At 43.6% G+C, this 25,730-nt stretch overlaps 1 protein-coding gene across 3 annotated transcripts; it reads left to right on the forward strand.

Annotated features, from left to right (window-relative positions):
* The first annotated feature begins 852 nt into the window (after positions 1-852).
* JAML (junction adhesion molecule like) lies at positions 853-25,511 on the forward strand. Of its 3 annotated transcripts, XM_058545117.1 has the most exons (11): positions 854-1,012; positions 4,719-4,840; positions 5,856-5,918; positions 8,526-8,680; positions 10,045-10,270; positions 13,539-13,651; positions 16,164-16,401; positions 19,229-19,367; positions 21,639-21,699; positions 22,968-23,054; positions 25,027-25,511. In XM_058545117.1, exons 3-11 carry the CDS (start codon positions 5,864-5,866, stop codon positions 25,117-25,119), a joined length of 1,167 nt encoding a protein of 388 aa, XP_058401100.1. In that variant the 5' UTR covers positions 854-1,012; positions 4,719-4,840; positions 5,856-5,863; the 3' UTR covers positions 25,120-25,511. The 3 variants fall into 3 exon arrangements, with proteins under 3 accessions (XP_058401101.1, XP_058401100.1, XP_058401102.1); XM_058545118.1 differs by lacking the exon at positions 4,719-4,840 and having other exon boundaries at positions 853-1,012; XM_058545119.1 differs by lacking the exons at positions 854-1,012; positions 4,719-4,840; positions 5,856-5,918 and adding an exon at positions 6,404-6,503.
* The last annotated feature ends 219 nt before the right edge of the window (positions 25,512-25,730 follow it).

Raw genomic sequence — 25,730 nt, forward strand, 5'->3', positions numbered from 1 at the left:
CTGTACCCCAGCAAGCACCTGCATAGATTCTGGTGCACTGGAGCCAGCTCACACAGCAAGAGCTGATTGTTAAATTTTTAGGAATTTTGCAAGCCAATTGTTAAACTGTTGGCGGCTTGAAATAGGCTGTGGTGGGAGTATTTATGTAAATTGCTGGCTTACCACACACTATGCTGCTTAGTTCTTGAGAAGAGCAAGCATTCAAATACTTTTCAAATGTTACAGGACAACTTCCAAAAAACAAGGGTCCCATGTGTAGGTCAAGCCAATCCAGCCAAGGTTGAAGGTGTGTACACTGAGAACACTTATTTTGAAGTGGTGACTTAAAAGCAAAAGATACCTTGAAGTGAAGAAGCCTTGAGTTCCTATCTAGAATGTCCAAGTCACTCAAGGTATTCTCTGGAGGAATAAAATGCTACCTGTATTCTGGAAATGCTGATATCACATAGTCAGAGGAAATCGACATGTCTAGGTGGTGAGTTGGAAGACTGGGCAGGCATCTCTTTGGAGCAGGGATTGGGTGATTGCCTGGCTATATTGCATCTCTATGTTGAGAGAAAAAAATAAGGGAGGTTGCTCTATTTTAAACACAGAGCAAAATGTTTTGTGTCAATCTTAAATTTATTGTATTTTATTTGCATGAGTCTGATTTCTTTCTCAGCAAGTGTTTGCCTGATGCCATTCAAGATCCCCCCCTCAGAGAGCTTGTGTTCTAGAAGGGGAGATGACACCATGGAGGTCTGGAATATGAGGCTTTCCTCAGTAAGCTGAATTTATCACCACTTTTTAGAATGAAAGTGTAAATAAAAATTGGGTAATGGGCCAGATACTGAAACGAGAACCTTGATTTAGAGGTTCCTGTTTGTGTCTCTGCAGCCACCTCAGAAGGCACGCATATGGTTTGCTCTGAGCCTGACCTTCTGTGCTGGCAGAAGTCTCTTCAGTTGGACTTGGAAACTGCAGTTGTGAGAGAGTTCAGTGCATTGCTTCTCCTGAGAGCGCCTCATCCTGGGTAAGCAATTGCTTTGTATTTCTTAAGCAGTGACTTAAACTTTCCTCACTTAGAAGAAGGCTGGTTCTGAAGGTTGTAATTTAGTGGCAATCCTTTTGGATTGTGAGGCCACAATCGCAGAACTCTCAACCTCTACAGGAGGGCTGTCATTAGGTAGTCTAGTAGGTGCAGTTTTTCTTTCTGTAGTGTAGAGTAACTTATGTTAAGATCCTCAGAGAAGAGAGGAGTAAGGCTTGCTCTTAATAAAAGAGTAAATGATGATGATGATGATGATAAGGCTTTAGCTTTTAAGTTGCCTATGGCTTTAGGTAGAGCTGTGGCTAGCTGTCCTGGAACTCATGGCAGGACTGTTCCTTCACTGTTTTTCTTCTCCCAATCCTAGACAGGGCAATATTTAATTTTAAGAAGTCAGGAACTTTAACCTCCCAAGAGAGCTAGGCTACTTGTCACACCCTCTGCATAGCCCTGATCTCATGAAAGAGTGATGTAGAATGGTGTAGGTATAACCCAATCTGAAGGAGGGAGCAGGAGTAAAGACTTCTAAGGTCCCCTTCAAGTAGAGGGTTGACCAACGTAACCTAGACTGTGTTACAAGGAGCCATGTAGCCTACCAGTCTGCATTTAATAATGGTCTTGGAAGGAAAAAGAAGGATGCATTTTAAGAGGTTCGTGCTTTGGTGTGGTTATGTGGACTCATACCTAAAATCACCTGAGATCCTGGAGTTACACAGCCATGTGTAAAGTGGAAGGACTTAGCATTACGAGTGGAGCAGGCTGTGTGAGTAAGGGAAGGTGTGCACTTGTCTGTTTGTTCAGTAATAGGCGGTCCTTACCAGGGGCAAACACTTTGACTGAGAGACAGCATCTCTCCTTTATTTTGTCTTGTAATATGGTAATATTTGGGGGTCATTTTCACATCCTGTGTAGTAATCTCATTGTCATGAGTCTCTTTTATGAAGTTTTTTTGGTCATAATTGTGCCAAGGATAACAGTTCCTCTACACTATTAATAATAGGAAAGATGATCCTGAGAGTTACAACTTCCCAGGAGCTATGGAAGATATTTGCCAGGAATTATATTGTGAAAGAGCCATGAGCTCATCTTAAAATGTTTTGCTGACTTATGAGATAATTAACCATGCAGAATTATCTCAAGAACATCTGTTGAGGAGATATATCAGTATCTGGAGAAGGAAGCGGGGTAGAAAGCGAGAATTTAAATGTAGTCTATTGTTATCAAGGAGCTTAAGGTGCATCTGAATGCTTTGGTTGGATTTTTTTTTTTTTTTTTTTTTTTTTTTTTTTTTTTGTGAGGAGATCAGCCCTGTGCTAACATCCGCCAATCCTCCTCTTTTTTTTTTTTGCTGAGGAAGACGGCCCTGGGCTAACATCTGTGCCTATCTTCCTCCACTTTATATGGGACGCCGCCACAGCATGGCTTACCAAGCAGTGCGTCGGTGCGCGCCCGGGATCCGAACCAGCGAACCCCGGGCCGCCGCAGCGGAGCGCGCGCACTTAACCGCTTGCGCCACCGGGCCGGCCCCTTTGGTTGGATTTTTAAAGACTGAGATTCATTTTATATATATATATATACGTATATATATATATACGTATATACATATATACGTATATACGTACGTGTATATATATATACGTATATGTATATAATATACGTATATGTATATACGTATATACGTATATATATATAATACAGAATTTTATTAATCAGATTTTTATATATATATATATATATATATATATAAAATAGAAATTTCTGAATATTTGCCAACTAACTAGGACATTGAAACTTGACTAGAGTGTTGTTGGCCCTGGTAGGTATTGTTAACTTATTCTGATGAGTGATCACTGATGTCTCACCCTGGGCTTTCCTCTGTGCTGGCCCTGGAGATGCAGTAGCACATAGGCATAGTTCTTGGCCTCATGGAGCTTATAGTCTGGGGAAAGGTGAGGGTGGAGAGCAAGACTTTAATCAAACAAGCACACAAATAAATAGATAATTAGAAATTATGACAAATATCCTAAAGGAAAGGTAAATAGTACTATTAAAACATATGGCTAGGATCTGACCTGGGAAGGGTGGTTAAAGAGAGGTTTCCCTGAGGAAGTTACATTTAACTTGAGATCTAAAGGATGAATAGGAGTTAACTAGGTGAAGGGGGTAGGGGGAGCATTCAGTCAGGGAGAGCAGATTAATCTTGTTTTGATGAATGGAATTCAGAGCTTTGCTCTAATGACTTGCACAAACGTGGAGGAGGAGTACAGTGTAGTAAGGAGACAGGCTCTGATCCAGAATGCCTAGGTTTGAATCCTGGCTTTGCCAGTTGCTGTGTATTATAAGGCGAGTCACTTAACCAGCCTGTACCTTAGTTTCCTCATCTGTGAAACCTCATAGGGTTCTTTTGGGGGTTAAATGGGTTAATGTGTAAAACACTCCGACAGTACCTAGCATATAACCTTTTCTGGTTTATTGCATATCAGCTACTGATTTCTAATGTGGTGCTATATTAATTAGGAGGAAAAAAAAAGTCCGATCCTTTAATGTTAAGGATGAGGCCCAGGGAGATGGAGTGATTTCCCAAAGATCAAAGAATTAGTTAATGGAAGGTCTGACCTGGGAAGAGAATTTCTAAAAAATTCAATTCAATGCTTTTTCTATTAAATCCTTGCTCTTTATTCATTCACACACGAGTTCTAGTGGTGTATTTGAGTACTTAGGACTGAAAATGGATCTCTTCTCTGCATCAGATTGTTTGCACATTTCTTAGAATTTGTTTGAGAATGGTTTGGGTGTGGCTCTGAGTGACTTGAATTTGGTGACTAGATTCAGAGTCTTTTTGGGGTCGCTGATTTCCTCTTAGAATAGAGTGGTGCAGTTGCAGGATATCTAAATTGATTTCAATTTGATGGTCATATTGGCAGCTATCAGCGCTTATCCAGTATCTATTTGCCAGGCACTTTACCAGTGCTGGAGCGCAGGCATGAGATGCTCATAAACAACACAGGTATGGTCCTGCCCTTGAGAATGTGGACTTAATGGGATTTAGATGTTAGATGTGTAAATCTAACGTGTAAATTTGTAAACGGGATTCTAATGTTAGATATGTAAATTAATCCTCCATGCAAATGGTGCAGTGCTTCAGGGAATGTACGAGATCCTTTTGCTGGGCAGAAGAGGGAGCACAATCAACTCCCTGGAGAAGAATTCATCAAGAACACTACAGGGATCAAGATGTCCCAGATATAATGAATCAAAATTATGACACGCTGTAAAGGAAGCCCTTACCATGCTCACCTATGTATGTGTGGGGTGAGGTGGGCGTCTTGGAGCAGGAATAGGGCTGTGGCTCTCTTGAGAGAGATCTGGTTTTCGTTAGATGTACTTATGTTTGGGGAAACTTAATGTGACTCTTGGTATGTCTGAGTCAGTGTAATTATTATCTACATTGTTGTGATGGGATTCAAACATTGAAACTTAAAAGTTTCCAGTTCATTCTGATTCATCATTTGCCGTTCTTATAAAGGTAGAAGCTCAGAACCCAAAATCTTTCCTAAAGCTACAAACTCTTTCCTATCTGACTTTTAGGTTGCAAAAAATAGGATCTTATATGGTAATGCTTTCTATTATTCAAAGTGCTTTTATCTACATTATCATATTTGATCCTTGCATTATTATCCCCATGTTATAGGCGAGGAAACTGAGGTTCAGCAAGGTCAACAGTTCTCTGCATAAGTGGGACCTAGGGGAGGACCTCCTTGAACAGTTTGACTCTGATTTTCCAGATGGAGCATTTTGTTGATTAGAATACAGGTAAGGAATCTCTAGGTAATCATTTTTTACAAATTAAAATGGCCACCATATGTGCTGGACTTCCTACAAGAGCTGGGGTGGGTACTGGGATGTTAATGCACAGAAAGACCTTTCCCCCAGCAGGTTCCAAGGTGGAATTTCACCCGTGGCTGGATTTTAGGGGTCCAGGGCTCACGGCTGTGAGCTACAGCAGTAGGTGGGAATGTGAAGCTGGTTGAATTGTAACTCCTTGGAGTTAGGGTTCTTTGGTTTTGTTTGGAAAATTGTGGGACGTTGTGTAGAACAGCGAATCCTTTCCCAGGAGGTAGTGGATGCAGTGAAATTAATACCACAGAGGTAATATCGGCGTTTAAAAAATGCTTTGCCCACGCACAGCCCAATTTTCATTCTACCCACATTTCCCTGCCTAAAAAAATTTTTAAAAGGCTCACCATGGACTTTTCATGTGGCTTGTTTGTGTCATAGAGCTTGGTGAATGCCTTAACTGAGTTTAAAATTTTCCCCTTATTTGTGTCTCTCCTTTCTCATATCTTGAACATTCTTCATATGTTTAAAAGTAGTAATTTTAATTTAGTTGGAGAGATAGGTAAACATTGAGGCTACGTATCCTGTAGTCTTTTGTTTCTGTGAAACTCTTAGGTTGTAGAATGTCTAGGGTTGTCATCTCAAGGGTATCCTGAAATTATTTGCTGTTTTTCTCTTGAAAAGCAACTTTCAGCTAATTTTCCCTTACAGCCAGTCTAAAGAAGCCCCCAGGTGACTCTCCGAAGACTTCTCTGTGTTCTTTCATCATTGCAGTTACTGGCATCTGCTGTTTTCTTATTGATTCATTTGCTTCTTTTTTTCCCCCATCTTCCCCCACATGCAAACTGCGTATGAACGGGGACCTTGTCTTTGTTGTTCAATGCTGCATCCCAGCACCTCAGACAGAGGCTGGCCGCTGGAGGCACCTCTGTTGGTTTGTTAAATTACCAAACTTCTCTAGACACTATTTTCTAATTTTTTTCCTTTTAAGATTGAAAAATGGAGAGCAGCATGTTTTGCCTACTGAAACTCATCCTGATACCAGTGTTACTGGGTAAGTAGAAACCAAGGGACCAAGGGGTGTATTCGATTTCTTGTATGTCTCATGCATTTTTAAAAGCCAATTTTGTATATTCTCATTTCCCCTTGGTTTGTTGAAAATGAAAACCCTAACCTGGAACTTCATAGTTATGCCGAAACAGCTGTTTTAGAAGACAGATAACATACTCTTTCTTGGAAGGCCAAATCTTCCTCTGTTTCTATAAGAGACTGAATGCCTTTGGGTCCTTATTGAGTGTTCTAGGACCCTCCTCTGTGATACAAAGAGAGTTTCTTTTTGGCATTCTTGCACTTTAAATTGTTATCTTTAAAACCACAGTTAGTCTCAGAGCAGGAAATGAAATTACCAAAGAGAGTCCCAGAATCCCTGTCACTGCTTTCCGGCTTTAGCCACGCCAGCCTTCTTGCGGTTCCTCAAATGCACTGAGCTCTTTCCCACTTCTGGGTGGTGTCTTTTGCCTGGAGCCTTCTCTTTCCACCTCACCCTAGCAAGCCTGCCTAAGACGTCCTTATCCTTCGGGGTTCCCCTCAAGCTTCACTTCCTTCCAAAAAGCCTGCTCCGGCTGCCTCCTCAGACCAGGTTGGAGTCTCCTGTTCATACGTAACCTAAGTGCTCAGGGCTGCTTCCTCATCTCCACTCTTTCTCACTTTTTCATCCTTTTTTCCCCGTTATCTTTCTCTGTATCCCATGGACATAGCTCTGTAGGAAGGATAAATTAATTAGGTGCTTTGCTTGCAGAGCCTTTTATTTTTCTCTTTGTTATTAGCTTTTTAACTGTGCGTGGTGACCTAAACACTGACTCAGCAAAACACACAAAAGAACTGCCTTGGCTCTAATTCCAGGCAACATAGAGTATGCATAGACATGCAGACAGTCACACACACACACACACACACACACACACACACACACACAAGAAAATGATATGTATTAGAGAATTTTTTTTTTCATGGAAGCAGAGTTATCATGATCTCAGGGGGTGTTTAGACAGTGCCCCCAAGGTGTGTGAAGCAGCCTGCAGGATTTTGCCCTTCTATCCAGAGAGTTTACAATCCAGCCTTGTATGTAGTGGCGTGGTGGCATCAGGGGATTCGTTGTTCTTCGTGGAGAGGTTTTCTTCCTCTGTAGAAAGTCTCGTTTTCTTCAGCCACGTCTCTACAAAGGTTACCCGTCAGGTCTAAGTTTCTCTTCGCTTTGGTTATTGCTCTTGTTTTTTGGCAAACCTTCATTTAACTCTACATACAGTGCTCTTAATATTAAATTAAATTACCTTCTTGGGGGCTGGCCCGGTGGCGCAAGTGGTTAAGTGCTCACACTCCGCTTCAGCGGCCTGGGGTTTGCAGGTTCGGATCCTGGGTGCGCACTGATGCACCGCTTATTAAGCCATGCTGTGGCGGCGTCCCATATAAAAAGTAGAGGAAGATGGGCACAGATGTTAGCACAGCGCCAATCTTCCTCAAGACGAAAGAGGAGGACTGGCATCGGATGTTAGCTCAGGGCTAGTCCTCCTCACACACACACACAAAATTAGCTTCTTATACCTTTAACCACGCATAAAGTTGTTCAGTTCTTCCTTACAGGAAAATTCCAAATCATTTTTGGAGCTAATTTTGATTTCTTTCAAAATAATTTCCTCCAAAGGGTTTAGAGTTCATGTTTTCTTTCATGTCTTCCCTACTGTGTGTGCCTGCTGTTGGGCAGGAAGTTAACTCTCTTCTCTCAGGGCAACAGCTTGGATGAAAAGACTGGCACATTTTCTGTTTATTCCCATATGTGTTCACTTGGCTCTTCTTTGCTACAAACTGGCCAGCATCTAAATGTATCTTTCTTGATGTTGTTGTCTCTTTCCATAGAGCATATCTCATAAAAACAGAAATATCCATGTAATGGTTTTCTTTTTTAGTGAAAAGAGAAGTTACTTGAACAATGTACAGATAGTGGAGTGGTACCATGTATGCAAACACCTAGAGGCTAAAAAACCAGGGCTGATGGCAAAGTTGGAGTGGGGAGGCAGGGAAAAGGCAAACCCAAAGGAAATTCAAGAGGAGAGCTGTGCTCTGTATTGGCCTAATTACAAGGACCTGCACTATAGCCAGAATCAAGCAGCAAATTCAGAGAGAAGCTTTTGTAAAGGAATTAAAAGGCAAAAGAGGAAGGAAGTGAAAATACCTGTGAATTGGCTTTTCAGATAGGGAACTCTTAGGAAACCGAGAGCAAGAGACATCCCATTTCCTGTATATGGGTGTCTAAATTCATGACCTGAAAGGAGGGACTTCAGGGGTTTTTTTTTTCTTTCTTTAGAAAGGAGGTTGGAGAAAGGAATTCTGGAAAAGGGGAAGGGATGAGCTAGAACAGAACTAGTTAGCGTTTATGCAGTATAAAGACTGCAGAACCTCTCTGACTTGAGCCATATGGGTAACTAGAGGGTATTCTCTTACCCTTGGAAATGCCATGCTGGTTTGAGTGAGGGGCCTCTGAGTACTTTGTCCATGTTGGGTCATGTGGGAAGGGAGGGTATATGGTACTTTATGATTAATATTGATTTTTGTTGTTGAGGGTATTTGTCTAAATGATGTATCCTCTTGCCTTTGACTTCTATAGATTATCCCTTCAGCCCGAATGACTTGATTGTTTCCTCCCTTGAGCTAACAGTCCACGAGGGTGATTCAGCCCTGATGGGATGTGTTTTCCAGAGCACAGAAGAGAAACGTGTGACCAAGGTAGACTGGATGGTCGCGTCAGGAAAGCCCGCCAAGGTAACCTGGAGGAAATGTTACTGTGTAGTAGAAGCCCCTGGCCAATGGGGTCAGGACAGTGTGGGGAGAGGGAGAATCAGGTCCTCAGGTCGTAAGGTGGTGTTGCAAGAGTTTGGGCTCTGGAGCTTGTCAGAACTGGGTCTCTTCCTAGCTTGGCTGCTTGGCTGTGCCGTCAACTGGGCAAGTTACTCAACCTCGCTGAGCTTCAGCTTGCCCGGTGAGGATGAAGGTCATTATAATAATGGTAATGCTAAGCTCTCAGGCACTGAGAAGCTAATGACAGACAGGCACACAAAGTTCTCTTTGTTTCTTCTCTCTATTTCTGCCCTTTGTAGAGTAGTGTAGGTGGGTGGGAGAGGTGATAAGTATTAGAGAGCATTGGTCTAGACAGAAGACATATGGCCTAGGCATAAGAATGATGTCCCAGGAATCTTTTTTTTTGAGGGGGGACAGATTCTTTCAGGATTCCACCGCCCCATTTATGTGCTGGGGAATCATCTCTTTCTCCTTCACAGCAGCGTGAGGTGTTGGGATTCGCAGATGCAGCATGGCTGAGTGAGGGTCTTTCATGGGAGCTCTTTGGAGTAGGAAATGGAGTATTGAGCCTCATTAGAGATTCTGTAGAGATACTCGTATGTCAGGATCATTTATGAAATATGTCCTAAGTAATGTATTGCTAGCAATAAAGTCCCAATGTTTGCAAGTGAACTATTGTTTTTGTACCTCAGAGCATGTTAACCCCTAGAATGCTGCTCTCGCTCTATTTTTCATTACTATTTATTATTATATGAGGGATATACCTATGGTATAAGTAGAAATAAAAATTCCCTGGCGCCCTGTCCCTCCCACCCCCCACCAGCCTGTAAACCATTTCCTGTTGATGACTCTTCATGCCTTATGATATGCTGTCAGGAGAAGGGCCAAAAGGAGAGGAGTGACAGGTACCGTGCTGGGAATTCTCACAACAACCAGTCTGTGGGATTGTGTTATTCCTTTGAGTCCCATCTAATCCAGGGGCCATGGCAGAAAGCAGGGTAAAGATGGGAGATGGTTTTCAAAAGTTGTGAGTTTGAATCCCCAGAGTGACCTTCAGAGTGGATGTTACATTTTACCTTAGACTGTGAGAAATGAAAATGTGTAGACCACATTTCTCCATTTGTTTTTGTATAAAATGAGTCACAGAGTTTTGTGCAAGTTAGAGTATTGCCTGGTACGTTATTATTATTAATTGGATACCAAGGACTTTTTGATCATGATCATGATGATGACTATGCTGTCTTCACATAACAAGGTCTATTGAATCTAGACCTCTAGGTCTGGTGCCACTGACTTTAGATTTTCCCTGACGTTGTGTTGCCCTCCAGGAGGATTATGTGCTATACTATTATGCCAACCTCAGCGTGCCTGTGGGGCGCTTCCAGAATCGTGCAAGCTTGGTGGGAGACATCTTACGCAATGATGGTTCTCTCCTGCTCCAAAATGTGGAAGAGGCTGACCAGGGAACCTACACCTGTGAAATCCGCCTCGAAAAGGAGAGCCTGGTGTTCAAAAAAGGAGTGGTGCTGCATGTACTACCAGAGGAGCCCAAAGGTACGTGAATGTTTACTTAGAGAAGGGTGAAGGGTAAGAGGTTTGATGTGCAAAGACGAAAGGGAACTGAATTTTGTTGAGCAAATGGCAGACTTTTGGCTAGGTACTTACCACAGACTAAGTCCTCAGTAAATGGTGCTCTTTAAATAAAAATAATGGTGATCATTATTTTATTATTACTTTAAATAAAAATAATGGTGATCATTATTTTATTATTACTTTAAATATATTTCATCCTCATGAAAATGCTGTGAAGGAGGTATTGTTCTTTTCATTTTACAGATGAGGTAACTGAGGCTTAGAGAGGTTAAGTGACTTGCCTCAGGACACATGTTTATTAAGTGGCATATTCAGTACTTGAACCCTGGCACCTCTGTCAACAAAGTGCATGGTCTTTCTGTTATACCCTGATACTTCTCATCAGTTATCCACATTGATGCCACATCCGTATTTTATAGGTACCCATTTTAAGTGTTCTGGGGGATATAAAAGAAATGAGCAGATCCTTCTAACTTCTTTGGGCCTCATTTTCTCCTTTGTAAATGGACGGAGTGGCTTCAGTAGATTGGTGGTTTTAAAACTGTGCTCTGTAGAACCCTTAAGGTCCAAGGAACGTGGTAGGCCCCTGAAAGGGTAAGAACAGGGCAGGGGGTTGATAGAGGACCTGGTTAGGTAGGACCTCAGGCTTCCACCTCCACTGCAACCAAAGTCCTTTTTCTTTTTCTTGTTTTATTCATTAGGCTGCCAGATAAGATTTTGTTTGGAGAAAGAATGCTGCTATTTTAAAAAAGTTTGAAAACCACAGAATTAGATACATTCTTTAAAAGTATGAGATAGAAGAAATAGTCTATGGCTTCAGGAAATCTTGCAATCTAGAGAGCTAGAACCTGGACACTCCTCTCCCCGCAGCTAGTTTAGGTCCATTCTTTTAATGAGCCCTTTGGAGCACCCTGTCCTCCTCCTTGGTGATGCCTGTTCAGCTGTGTCTTCCCTGTTCACCTGGGTCTGTGTTCTTTGTCCTCTGACCAGCCCTGGGTACAGTGCCTGGCACAGAGTAAGCAATCAATAAACATTTGTTGAGTGAATAAAATTCTTGAATTAGTGTCCCTCACTTAAATCTGATTTCTAAAAAGAGGAGTTGTAGAAGAAATTGTAGAAGGTGGCCTCTGGCCTCTCTGCTAATTTTTTCTACTCTTTTAAATTGGTATTTTTCTTTTGATTCCAAAGCTTTGGTTCTCTAGGAAGAGGAAATGAGTCAGCTGCCTGTGTTCCACAAGGATTATCTTTTGGGCAACTGCTTTCTGCTTTGTCCTCTGATGCCATGCTTGAACACTTGTCCATATAAGCGTGGCTACAAAATGGGTGCCTTTTCCTGCTTAGAAGAGACACAGAGGGCACGAACCAAAAGGAGCCAATTTTAAGAGTTGAAGAATCCATGGAAACAGGCTAGAACAATTTTAGGGGTGGTCATATATTTCCCCAGTAGCCAGTGGAGCAACTTGCATTTATTTTTCCCTTCCAGCCAGAATGAGAATAGATCCAGCTCCTAACAATTTTCCTGTGGCCAGTGGAAAGTTGTCCAACTTGCTTGTTGGAGGTTGTCTCCTCCCATGTGAAAACTCCATTTGTGCAGTCGTTTATAATTTTCTCTACAAAGTTTACCCTTCAGTTTATAATTTTTCTATGATTTACTACTTTAACTCCTTTTTTCATAATTCTTATTTTAAATACTATAGACAATATTCTTACAAAAAAAGATAATATTAACTTCCTGTACTTTTGTTCTAGAATCAGCCATCCTTCCACTTATGTGGGGTGATACAGTGTAGTGGGTGAGAAAGCGTGGGCTTTGTTTTCGCTCAGGCCTGGGTTTGAGTGCTGGCTCTGCATTTTGTTGGCCATGTAGCTTTGGGCTCTTTCACTTTCTTCCTCTAAAATGGGAGAGTAATCCTGCATATCTCAAAATATTGTAATGGCTAGCTGATAGACTACACACAAGGTGTCTAGCACGTGCCTGCTGTGCTGAAAGGACTCAGAATGTTCAGTTATTATTATTGCATTTAAAAAATAGAGTTCAGTTCTTAATGTGCTGATGGATTTAGAAGGAGTTTCCTTCCCTACTGGTATTCTTTGGAATGAATTTTTATTACTTTCAAAATAATTCCCTCCACAGAGTTTCGAGTTTGTAATATTTTCTTTTGCTTTCCTTCCATTGTGCATCTCTCCTGCTGGGCAGGAAGTTAGTGTTCTCCTAGGGAAACAATTTGGATGAAATTGTCAGCTTACACGCTGTTTGTGCCTTTGTGAGCTTTAGTTAACGCTCTTTTGAAGGAACTCTGTCCATTTAAGACTTAGGCTTGTGTCTCCCTAAATACTATCCTGCCTTTCAAAATTTCTTAATTGATTTTGTGACTGATTTGAAAAGAGCGTTACTGAAAAATCAGAAACATCTTTCTCATTGTTTTATTTTTTTAGGGACCTCTTGAAATGAGTTATGCAGTAAACATGTGATGGGGTCAGCTGCTTATACAAATAAGCAGAAGGAAGAGCCTAGGAGTTGGAAAGCCAGAAGCAGGGGAAGGGGGATCTGGAAGGGGATGGGGACAAGGATTGAAACAGAAAGAGAAGTCACGGGGAAAGCTGTCTGTTCTCTTGGCCTAATTAGCAAAGAGTCCTGTGACCTGTACTGTAGCCAGAACTGTCTTAAGCAAGTCCTGAGACAACTTATAAAAAGAATAAAAGAAATTGAAGAAAGTCACCCATGATTCAGTTTTTCAGCTAGGAGAGCCATTGAGTTATATATATGAATGAGAGTTATGTAACTTTCCGCTTCCTGTTTATGTGAAGCAGATGTGGACTTCTAAGTTGGTGAACAGAAAGTAGGGGGCTTTAAGATTTTTCATGCTTTCTTTAGTATAAACTTGAAGTGGAGTTGGGCCTTGTGGGAGAAATTCTGGAAAAGAGAAGGAGAGAGGAATTAAAGGGAACTAGAAAGTGTTTAGTATGAAGACAGCAGGACGCTTCAGACTTGATGTATGTGGGTAACTAGAGAGTATTCTCTTAGCCTTGGGGTGTCATGTTGGCTTGAGTGGGAGGCCTCTGAGTTCTTTGTCCACACAAGATCATCTGGATCATCTGTGGAGGGAATGTGTGCAGTATTTGGTGGTGACATTGATTTTACTGCTGAGAATCTTTGGCTAAACATTGTCTCTTCTAGAAGTTCTTTGACTTCTATAGATTATACCTTGATTTACCGTTTTATCCCCAGAGCTCACGGTCCATGTGGGTGATTCAACTCGGATGGGATGTGTTTTCCAGAGCACAGAAGAGAAACGCATGACCAAAGTAGACTGGACGTTCTCATCAGAAGAGCATGCCAAGGTAACGAGGAGGAACCATCACTGTGTAGTAGAAGCCCCTGGCCAATGGTGTCAGGACCGTGGGGGGAGAGGGAGAGTCCAGGCATCATGTGCCATGTGGTGTTATTGAAGGGCTGGGGCTTTGGAGTTTGTCAGAACGGGGCTTTCTCCTACCTTGGCCACTTGGCTGGGCAACTTCAGCTTCCTGGTGGGAAAAATGACTCTGATGAAGATGATGAAGATGATGAAGAAGAAGAAAAAGAAGAAGAGGAAGAGGAAGAAATAGAGAAGGAAATTTTTAACTTTTAGGGTTGTCAAGCTGCATATATATGAGATAGTCCATGTAAAGCATTGTACATGACTTGGCCACTGCATTTTAGTTTCCTTTCTCTTCTCCCTTCTCTTTGTAGAGTTCATGGGAGAATGGGGTGCAGGGTGATTTTTGTGGCCTAGCCAGGAAAGCTATGGGCTAGGAACAAGAATGATTATGTTCTTATTCTTATTTGGGTAAGTTTTCTTTTGTGCCCTGTTGCCCCATTTATGGGATGGAGGGAATTTTCTTTGTCTTCATGGATGCTTCAGATGTTGGGAGTAGTAGATTCTGAGGACCAGGGTGAGGAGTATTTCATGTGAACTCTGAAGCAGTAACAGCAAGTTAGTCCACTAGACCAGTAGATGTCAACTATGGCATGGTGATGTGCTTATGGGTCAAGATGTGTTGTAAGGGACATCCAGTAGCTTATTATTAATAAAAGTTAAGGTGCAAAATTTATAAAAGATGTAACTTTTATAAATTAAGACATTTTCCAGGTCATCCCTTAAAAAAAGTCATTTGTCCTCACTTGATTCCTATATGACGGCTGAGTGGGTCAGAAAGGGTGGCAGCATAATGGAGAATGGGGAATTATACGTAGTCTCAGGTTCACCTCTGGGAGCTTGAGATGCATTTAAATGTCATCCACCAAGTGAGTCTCAGTAGAAAATAGGATGAGAGTTGACATTTTGAGTTGTGAATTTGAATCACAAGAGACAAGAGGTTGGGGGCCAGGTCTTTTCATTCGTGTTTGTGGCTGTATACCCATTCCCATCTCTTTTCTTAAAAGCTTGACGTACAACTATCTACTGGGGCTTTGGGGAGGGAAAAGGAAGAGGATTGGCAGTAGATGTCAGCTCAGAGCCAGTCTTCCTCAGCAAAAAAAAAAAAAAGAGGAGGATTAGCACGGATGTTAACTCAGGGCTGATATTCCTCACACACACACAAAAATAATAATAATGTTTACATACCTTTATTAAAAATTCCAACACTTATTCATTTAACAAGTAGTTTTTAAGCATCTGCTATGTGGTGGACACTCAAAGCTCCTGCTCTGGTGGCAGACTTACAATCATGACAGAGGGAGATACACAGTAAAATGATGAAGAAATGAATACATAATATGTCAGGTAATAGTAAGTGTTATGGAGAACAAGAAAGGAGGGTTTGTGGCTGTTATTTTATATAGGTGGTTAGGGAGGCCTCACTGAAAAGGTAACATTTGAGCAGATGTCTGAAGAAAGTAAGGGAGTGAACCATGTGTATGTCTTGGGAGAAGAATTTTCCAGGCATAGGGAGCAGCAAGTACAGAGGCCCTGAGGCCACTACTCAAGGAACAGCAAGGAGGCCAGTGTGGTAGGAGTGAAGTGACCCAAGCAGGTGAGGAAAGAACAAGAAGAAGATGAAATCAGAGGGGAAAAGTGGATGGGGCAGATCACGGAGGGTCTTGTCCTTCTAGTAGAAATGAAGGCCGTTGGAGGGTTTTGAGCAGAGGAGTAACATGATTTAACTTACATTTCTAAAAGCTCATCTGCTGAGAATTGACTGTAGTTGGGAGTAAGCAGGGAGACAAATAAGGAAGCTCTTTGCAGGAATCCAGGTGAGAGATGGGGTGACCTGGACCAGAATGGTAACTGTGGAGGAGGTGAGAAGTGGCTAGATTTGAGATATCTTTTGAAGGTAGGAGTGATAGGATTTGCTGAGGCATTTTAGATGTGAGTTGTTCAAGAAAGAGAGGAGTTAAGGATGACTTCAAGATTTTTAGCCTGAGCATCTGGAAGAAGGCATTGCCATTTATCAAAATGGAATGGACTGGAAGGAACTGGTTTTGGGGAAAAGTTTGGAGTTCTGTTTTGGACATGTTTCAGGTGCCTGTTGGAAATCCAACTGGAAATGTCATAAAGTGTAAAGGTATACTTTTACTTTTTTTACTAGAGAAGTGCAAAAAGTTCAAGTCCCTCATTCCCACTTTCCTCATCCTTCTTTTCAAATGGAACTGTTGTTCATGGTTGGTGGTGTCCGGTTGGTGGTGTCCTTCACAACTACACGTGCCTGCACACTCGTGAGTGTACATGATTTCTGTTATCTAATACTGTCTGATAGTACCTGTACTGCCTACACATACAGGGCCTCGTGAGTCCCGAGAGCTCTCCTCTCAAACTTCCCTTTGCCCGCATCCCCCAGTCCTTGCAATCTCATACGTTTTTCCTTTCTCTTCTAGGAGGAGATTGTGCTGCGCTATCACCCCAAACTCAGCATACCTCTGGGGTACCCCCAGAACTGGGGCCGCTTCCAGAACCGTGTAAACCTGGTGGGGGACACTTCTCGCAATGATGGCTCCATTCTGCTCCAAGGAGTGAAGGAGTCTGACAGAGGAAGATACACCTGCAGCATCCACCTGGGAAACCTGACCTTCAGGAAAACCATTGTGCTGCACGTGATCCCCAAAGAGCCCCAAAGTATCTAACATTTGGTTAGGGAGGGATGAGGGACCTCATAGCTGGTAGGCATGGCCAGGACCGGGTGGCCAGAGAGGCTGCAAGGGTCCTGACTCTGTACTTTCACGACCCTGAAAGTGATGCCTCCTTAAATTTGGTACCTAAGGCGCCTTGCTTGCCTCACCCTAGTTCTGGCCCTACTGGTAGGTCAAGGAAAAAGGAGCTAATATTTAGTGAGCACCAGCCCTCGGCCAGACCTTACTCATTGCCAGTATAATCTACCGATTTAAAGATACAGGGCTCAGAATAGATTGAGTTGATGTCCAAAGTCATTTTTACTTGGCTTCAGAGGAGATGCTGTATGCTCTGTAGTGGAAGGGAAAATGATCCTGACCTGGCGAGAGACAGCAAAGAACAGAGAGAAAACAGGAAGGGATCAGAACCAAAAACAGAGGGGTTTCTGATCAAAGGTTCTGTATTCTGGCAAACACTGTATTCAGGCCAGTGGTGTGTAGACAATAAAGACTCAATTGTGTTGACTGAGAGAGGCTGATAAGTGAGGGGTTAAAGTTAAACCATAACCCAGTTAGCAGTCAGGATGTGGCCTGTGGACTTTGCCTTTCGCTAGGGCCCTCATGGGTTGGCTGTGGTTGACTGGGGGCAGGAATGAGGTGAGGATGGCACCACCTCCATACCTCTGGCCAGAGACGTAAGTCTATGGGGGCAACTTCTTGTTAATAGCAAAGGGTCCCAGCTGGAGAGGGAAGCAGGACAGAGGGATTTCTTCACTCTCAGAAGTCTTATCTCCACTTCACAGAGAAAATACAAACCATTAGTGGGAGCTCATTCAACTTCCAATCCCTCCCCACCCACAAACATCTACATTTACCCCCATCCTTATCTCTGCCCTGCCATCCTGAGCTCCCTTCTACCCAGGGCTTGTCCGAACCCCGTGCACGGGTGGCGTCCTCTCTTCCTTCTCAGGAACCTCACAACGTTGGCTCTTTAAGCGCTCACTTTCCATTGGCTTCTACCTTTCAGCATATAAACAGGCTCCACTCTTCCTCTTAGCTTGTGTCCTTGTCTGCTTTAGCTTTCCTGTATCTTTCTTTTTCTTAAAACAGCTTTATTGGGATACAACTCACATACCATACAATTCACTCATTTAAAGCATACAACTCAATGGCTTTTAGTATATTCAGAGTTGTGCAATCTTTACCACGATCAATTATATATTTCTTTCTTGACAAAGCCAAATAGCTTGTTAAAGGACTGTATGTGGTGTCTCCTGTCTTGTCTCTGATTAACTCCTCAGTGCACCACAGTCTGGTTTCTCCTTCTACCTCTACTCTAGTTTCAATCACCAATGGTCCTCTAATTGCCCCTCCTCGGCCTTCTTTACCTCAGTAGTATTGGACACTATATTCTCTATATATGCAGTATATCCTGTGTTGGACACAATTTATCTGTCTATCTCTATCCATATATCTATATGGACTCCACCCAGATATTCCACAAATACTTCAAATACAGCATATCCAAACCTACCCCTGCACCCCTCTCCCCAGCCCATCTCCTCAACCTCAGTTAATGCCACCATCTACACAGTCTTCTAACTGGATGTTTGGGAGTTGTACTCGATTCTGCCCTTTGCCATGGCCCTCAGTCTAACAGGTCAAGAGATCTTGTCATTTCTCCTACTGACTTGGAAGCTGCCTTCTTTCCAGTCCATCAGCACCACCTTAGCTCTGGCTGTCTTCATCTCTGTCTTGGACTGTAGGCCTCTAACCAGCCTCTGCTTTCATTCTCAGCCACTGCTCTCATTCTTCATGCAGCTATCAGTGCCATCTTTCTAAATCACACATCTGAACATTCTATTCCACTGCTTAAAATCTTTCATTGGTTTCTCCATTGCCTACAGAAAAAAAGCCAAAATCCTGGTTGAGATAATCAAGGTCATTCATGACTTACATCCTATACCTATTCAGCCTAATTCCCTACCACACCCATAAATGCAGGGGAGCCAGACCCATGGAACTATTTCTAGTTTCTAAAAGCACCATCCTGTCAGGCCTCCAGACCTTGTGCATAATGTCCCCTCCATCCTTCCCCTATATTGTCTGTCCAGCAAACTTGATGTTTCCTTTAAGGCTCAGCTTTAACTTTAAACTTTTGCTGACAAATTCTCCTCTTCTGCTCCCCATAGAAGTGGGTACCCTCTTCTTTGTGCCCCTCTGTACCCCATATGGACTTCTATCATAGAACCTATAGCAGGCTGTGGTTTTGTTTACATTTTTGTCCCTCTCCTTGAAGGCAGGAACCATGCATTATTTGTCTTTGTATCTTCTGTGCCTAGTGTTTGATGTATATATTTAGAGTGAATTGAGGAAATTGAGTGAAGATGGTACCATATGGGTGGAAGTGCCTCCAAAGGCCTTACTTGTCATCATGACTATGGGGCTGAGTGTTGTAGCATATATCCTTTTGAAAACAATCACTTTCCTCTAGAAAGATCAGCAGCCTCTAAAATGTCTGTTATTTCTTTGTCATTTGGTAAAACCACGTTTTAAGATAGAATTGTTAATGTAAAAGTAAATTCTATTATAGGTGAGGTGCTATTCTCTTCTCCCACCCACCTTAATCTACATTTTAGGGCTAAGCAAGGCGTCAGACTTTGGTTCTCAATCTAATGGGGACAGCTGGAGTCTCAGTGTTTCAACATGCAGAGGAGTCTGGCCTTCTCCCCCTACTTCCTGCACTGGCTGTTGCTACTTGGTCTAGAACTGGTAGGGCTCTAAGCTCTTTTCTGGAATATGGAGGCCCTCTCATTGTCTTTGTCCTTTCCAAGCGCTGGTGACCCCAATAACCGTCAGACCTGAGATCCTGGGTGGTAATCATCTGGTGACCATCGTGGGGATTGTCTGCACCACTATCCTGCTGCTTCCTGTTCTGATATTGATCGTGAAGAAGACTCACAGGAATAAGAGGTAGAGGGCTGCTCCCACCTCGTGGGTTGGGAGGCTGGAGGTGCAGGACTGCTTCTAACCTGAAGTGAAAGAGAGTGATAAGCTCTAACTGTGCCATTTTCACTGCAGGGGGCATTTTAAAATAGAATCATCTGTGGTTGTCATATTAGACATCATCTGGATAATGACCCCGCCCCCTTTGCTCACAGTGCTCGTGAAAGGCCTGGCACATTCCCACACCATCCTCATTCACTGTGGTACTTGACAAAGATTACCAGTGCTTTTATAAATGGTGGTCTAAGTAGAGCATAATTAAGAGTATAAATCTTATGCAAGAACTGTAGTGGTGCCATTCAATGCCTAAGAGAAATGATTTTTGAATTATCTACAACATACATTTCATACAGAAGCTGAGATCTTGAGGGTTGTCAGTGGCTTTATTTGAGGGACCACATTCTAATTATGAGAGGCTATTTTTGAATGGATGCCTTCAGGTCCTAAATTATTTATTGTTGAAGTGTTTTTTTTATTTTTTTTTCCTGAGGAAGATTTGCCCTGAGCTAACGTCTGTTGCCAATCTTCCTTTTTTTGTGTGTGAGCCACCGCCACATCATGGCCACTGACAGATGAGTGGTGTAGGTCCGCGCCCGGGAACCAAACCCAGGCCGCGGAAGCAGAACGCACTGAACTTAACCACTAGGCCACTGAGGCCGGCCCTGAAGTGTGCTTTTAAAGGCTTGACTTTCATCAGTAGTTCTGGTATCTCAAAAATGCCCAGGTGCTCTGACATGGGTACTAGTGTTTCATTGCCTGTTGGCGTGTCTGTTTCCCTCAGCTGACCCCACCATTGATGAAATGTGTTGCTAGGGCAAATTGACTCTCTTGTTGAAATAGTGTCAATGGGAGAAGGCCCCCATGAAGACTAAGGAATGCTGCCTTTTGAGTCTCCTTTCCCTTGGAACACGGATTCTACAGAAAGTGCTTGTGCCTGCTACATTTGCACTTCCATTCCCCAGGGGCTCTCCCGCTTGGTTTTGAACTTGGTTGGCCTCTCTGAGGGTCTTTGCTCTGGGCATGCTGATAGCACTGAATTGAGAGTTAGACAACCTGGGTTCCATACGAGCTCACTTCCCCTCTCTGGGCCCCAGTTTCCCTCAAAATGAAGAGCAGTGCTTCTGTGTCTGCTAGTTTATTCTAAAGAAATCAGACTGATATGCTGAGATTTGTACATAAACAGGGTCACTGTAGCATTGATTATAATTAAAAATTGAAATCATCCTCATTATCTGTCAGAAAAGTGATGATTCAATGAAGCAGTATTCCATTCAATGAAATACCACCCAACCTTGTATGTAATAACATGGAAAGATGTCCATGGAGTAGTGTCACAGAGTATACAGTATGATCCCATTTTTATAAGAAAGAAAATTATACAATGCTGACTTCAGCAGCATATATACTAAATATATTTTGTGTGAGTGTACATATGCTTGCATTGAGAGAGGTTTGGAAGGATCATTCTAAAATATCAATAGTGGTACTTGGGATAAAGGAGAAGGTGGGTCCCATGAGGGTAGGGGGTTTACTAGAACTTCAGCTTCCAACTGTCTACATTTCTGTATTATTTAAATTATTTTACAATGAGAACATACAACTTTATAATCAAAATCTGATAAAAATATTTCCACTTGGAGACCAAAAAATACGGTTTCTGTTCTAGCTTTAACCCTGATTTTTTTTTTAGCTCAACCTTAGGCCAAAATAGAAAGGAAGGAAGTATATTGAGTGGCATATGCGGGTGGCAAATGGTCAAGAGATCAAAGGCCAGGGGCTGGGAAATGGCCAGAGCTCACAGCTTGGGGTGTTTGTGGGGATAATTTTACTTGGCCTCCTCCCGGGGAGAGGCCAGGAGCCCTTTGAACTGGTGCCTCACTGAGCTTCTGCCCCTGCTGGTCCAGCTACATCTCCCTAGTCCTGGGAAATGGTAAAGTCTAACCCCATGGCCCCTCTCTATTAATTCATTGTTATGGACAGAAAGTTGTTAGGGTGACAATAGAGAAGTTGAAGCTGCTGTTTGGCCCAAACCATCTCGGGAATACCTCCCTGCTCTCCATTAAAGGGATGCACGTCTGGGATTTCCAGGAGAGCTGGGCAGCGCTGGCTGCAGGAGTCTAGAGAGACCACCTCCCCCTCCAAGATCTCCGTCTTCACAAAGTTCTGGGGGTCTCACGTTGGCATCCTTCAATGTACAGTGCCAGCTGGTTAATCCCACGTGCTTTTCCTGCCTTGCAGTTCCGACACTTCCACAACCCTGGTAAAAAGCCTGGAGAACACAAAGAAGGCCCTTCCAGAGGTAAGAGAAGAACTCCTCGCCATTTTGCTGCTGTGCCCGATGAGGGCGAGGTGGATGCTTCTCCAGAATCAAGGTGGTGTCATTATCATTCCTCCATGAACTGTGTCTTCCTCATCGTTAGGTCTCAGCGCGTAGGCAGCTCGGGCACAGAGCAGGGGCTCAGGAAGTCTTTATCACTGAAATAAAAGCCCCAGAGGAGAGAGTGGGGTGAGGTGGATGGGACCAGCCCGGCTCGGGCAACACATCCTGGTGTAGGGTTCAGGAAAGAGCACTGGACTTGGAGTCAGAAAGTCCTTGTCCGAGCCCAGCTTTGCCACCTCCCTGAGCCCCAGTGTTCTTATCAGTAAAATGAGGATGAGGACAAACATGTTTGCCCTGTTGTAAGGTTCACATAAAATGATATGCAAGTGCTTCGTAACCTAGGAGGCAGTGTGTAAATAAATATAAGGGAGAATTATGATACATTCAGGAGTTAAATGAAGGAGTTAACGATTAAAATTAAATATTTGGGGACTTTTAGAAAGAGAGGACCAAGACCTTTTTCCTCCATGTTAGTTTGTAATGGAGCTGTAAACAGTTGCTACTGGGGACTGAGAAACAGGTTCACTTCCTTGAACTCCTGTCTCTTTCTTTCTTTCTTTTTTTTTTTTTAAACTTTTAAAAGCTCGTCTTTGAATAGTTACCTTTCCATCTTTGGGACTGTTTGTGACCCAAGAGTAGGATTTTCTCACAGCTTGGTGCAGGCACCTCCAGAAGCCCAAGAATTTGTCACTGGATGGCGTTGCTTCCCCAAATAGTGACAGGAATGGGAATCACAAAGTACCACCAACCTCCAGATGTGAGGCTCAGGGAGGGCCGTCCCCGCTACATAAACTTTCTGAAAGAGATGACGACAATTAGCTGCTGATTAATGCCATCCTGCCATGCCTCTAATTAGAAGGAAATAACCACAGAGTGCAAATAATTGGGCAAGATAAGGATTCCCTGCTGCTATCTAAAGGCCCATCCAAACAAAGATGTTTGGCTTTTGAAGCAAAGAATTAGATTCTTAAGATAGTGCTCTTTGCAGATGAGTTAATTTTCTTAATTTTGGGGAAGACTGAGGACTGAATTATCGTTCTTAATGATAATTCTCTAGCTCTCAGTACCCTCTGAACCTACCAGTTTTGGCGGTCTATGCCCTGTGAATAGTAGTAGATGGCCTTTTCTCTGGCATATAGGATTCGCTGATTTTTAGGAACGTTTATGCCATTTTTTTTCCCCTTTAGAAACACATTTACTCCTCAATATCTACACGAGAGGTGATCGAGGAAGAAGAACCAAGTGGAAAATCAGAGGCCACCTACATGACCATGGTGAGAACGGTTCTGGGCCTGGCTGAGCCAGGCATCTGGAGGTGGGAGAAGGAGCTGGGAAGGACATTGCAAACTCGTCGGGGGTGGACGTGGCTAGTCACCTGGGACGTCACTCTGCTGAGGGTAGAGATTTTCCTGAGTAGTAGGAAAGTCTGAGAAGCTGCAGCTCTGCTGGATGGAAGAGTCATATCAAACTTGCCCTCATACCCAGTCTTGAGTGTTAAGGGTCATTGAGGCCAGAGATGATTGACTTCAGTGGTGAAAAGAGGTGCCTTCATGGGGGGTGGGCAGTGTCTCCTCCTCCTCAGCACAACCCTGGGAGAGGGAGCCATAAGATCCGTGGACAAGCATTGTGTTGCAAGGGATAGTTGTCCTTCCTATCGAAAGGTCCCTTCCAACTCTTAGATTTTTTTATTCTGTGACTTATTATGCCTTGTCATAATCTAACTTGCCAGGAAGGCTGTGTGCTGAATTCCATACAATAATATGGAGTCTGATTCCTACTTTCTCTGCTCAACTCCCCAGGGAAGTACAGCACCTAGAAAAGGCCCCTGGTGTGTAGTGAGCAGGGGTTAGGACAAAAGAAGTGAGCTGGCAATGGACATGATGCTATTTGTAGACTAATGATAGGCACCCAGGCCATGAAGGGAGCGGTGTTCTGCTGGGTTCAGGAAGGCTGGCCCCCTCTGTTTGTGGCATGATGGCTTGTGTTTGTTCCTGTTGCACCAGCACCGAGGACACATGACTCCCAGCTGATTGCAGCAGAGAAAGGTTCTGCCAGGGAAGTGTGAGATCAGAGACCTGGCCTGGTTCCACCAAGCGAAACGTTAGCTCCTCTCTGAAGCTGCAGTTGAATATAGTCCTTCCCCCCACATCCTTCTCCCGTTATTGCCATGTGATGCTGCAGTAACTGCCAGGCCTCCTGCCTCTTAGAGACCTGCTGATACAGCTGCACTGTGCCTGCTGCTGAGTGTGTCACCCCTCTGGTGACACTGTTTGCAGAAAGTCTGTGAGGTAGAGATGACATTGGAGTGAACCTTCTTCGCAGCTACCTTCCCCATGTTCAGTGCTCGTGTTTGTGATTTAAACTCTGTGGAAAACAGCACCTCTGTCCTCTGGAAACGGATCCAATAAAGCGAGTGTGATGAGAGGCCAGGGCCGCGAACTCCAAGGCCTTCAAGGGCTAGTCAAGTTATTTTATTTTATTTATTTATCGTTTTTTGCGTGTGTGTGAGGAAGATTAGCCCTGAGCTAACGTCCGATGCCAATCCTCCTCTTTTTGCTGAGGAAGATTGGCCCTGGGCTAACATCCGTGCCCATCTTCCTCCACTTTATATGGGACGCCGCCACAGCATGGCTTGACAAGTGGTGCGTCGGTGCGCACTCGGGATCTGAACCTGTGAACCCCGGGCCGCCAAAGTGGAGTGCGAGCACTTAACCGATACGCCACCAGGCTGGCCCCTGGTCAAGTTATTTTAAAACACTCTGTGCTGAATTAAATAAACCTGTGGGTGAATTCTGGCCTGTAGGCCACTTCTCTGAGACCTCGGGTATAGAGATGTTATTTAATAGGAAGCAGGGGTAGCAAAGAACTTTTTATTTTTCTATTGAATTGATTACATTTACTGAAATGCAGGGGACATCATGCCATGTCCCCTTTCTGAGGCTGCACAGCACAGCGGTTCAGATCACAAGCTTTAGAGCTGGACAGACCTAGGTCCGAATCCTGACTCTGTGACTTAGAAGCTCGGTCATCTTGGGCAGGTAACTTAGCCTCTCTGAGCCTCAGTTTCCTCATCCTTAAAATGGGCATAATAATACCTACCTCCCAGGTGGTGAGGATCAAACGAGATAGCGCATGTGCAGTTCAGAGCTGGGCCAGGTCCAAGGACGGAGTTCAGTAAGTGGTCACTACTATGATTGGACTCCTTCTTACCTTTGTTCTTTGTTTCCTTCTTCCCTTCCCCCACAGCACCCAGTTCGGCCTTCTCTGAGGTTAGTGCCAAATAACCCACTTGAAAAAAATTCAGCTGGGGGCATGCCAACAACAGAGCAAGCTGTTTGAGAAGAAAGGAGAGCTCCTTCATCCTTTGCGGTAGCAGACACCCTGTGTGTCCCGGGTCCCTGTACCAGTTATTGCAGACCCCTCGGCCTCCCAGTTGTCTGCCTGCCCCATTGCTTGGTCAAAGGGCTGAAGATGAAGGGTTCGAAGCCTGGTAGCAAGATGGGACAGCTCTGCTTGGGGGTGGGGAGCATGGACTTGGTCCCTCTGGAGTGGGACACTGGCCCTGGGCACCCTGGCTGAGCTGCCACAGTGGCCTCAAACACTCCATCGAATCAGACCCTTCCATTGCACAGTGTTCTTTGTGGACAAGTTACTGGGAAGAATCAGAAATAAAAACCAACCCAAATGATTCCTTTGGCAAATTGTCCCTAAATAAATGTGGTTTGTGGAAATCACCCTGTTTTTATACTCTGGGCTGAGGGGCGAGTGGAGCCTTGGTAAGGAATTTACAGTTAGGAACTCGGAACAATTAAGTTTCTGGAGGAAAGCCATACTTGACTCAACACGTTGGGGACTGGCTTTGGTCCTGGGAAAGTTTTGGGGGGAGAACAAGTTGGAAATGGAGTATGAATACAGCTCTAGGATTTAGCCCAGTGCTGTTTAATTCTGGC

This window comes from Diceros bicornis, chromosome 7 (assembly GCF_020826845.1).
Source record: "Diceros bicornis minor isolate mBicDic1 chromosome 7, mDicBic1.mat.cur, whole genome shotgun sequence".
NCBI classification, from domain to species: domain Eukaryota; kingdom Metazoa; phylum Chordata; class Mammalia; order Perissodactyla; family Rhinocerotidae; genus Diceros; species Diceros bicornis.

Coding starts and splice junctions, on each gene's coding strand:
- JAML (XM_058545118.1), top strand. CDS start 5,864: ATGGAGAGCAGCATGTTTTGCCTACTGAAACTCATCCTGATACCAGTG. Junction 21,700..22,967: donor CAAAGAAGGCCCTTCCAGAG/GTAAGAGAAGAA, acceptor TTTCCCCTTTAG/AAACACATTTACTCCTCAAT. Junction 23,055..25,026: donor AGGCCACCTACATGACCATG/GTGAGAACGGTT, acceptor CTTCCCCCACAG/CACCCAGTTCGGCCTTCTCT.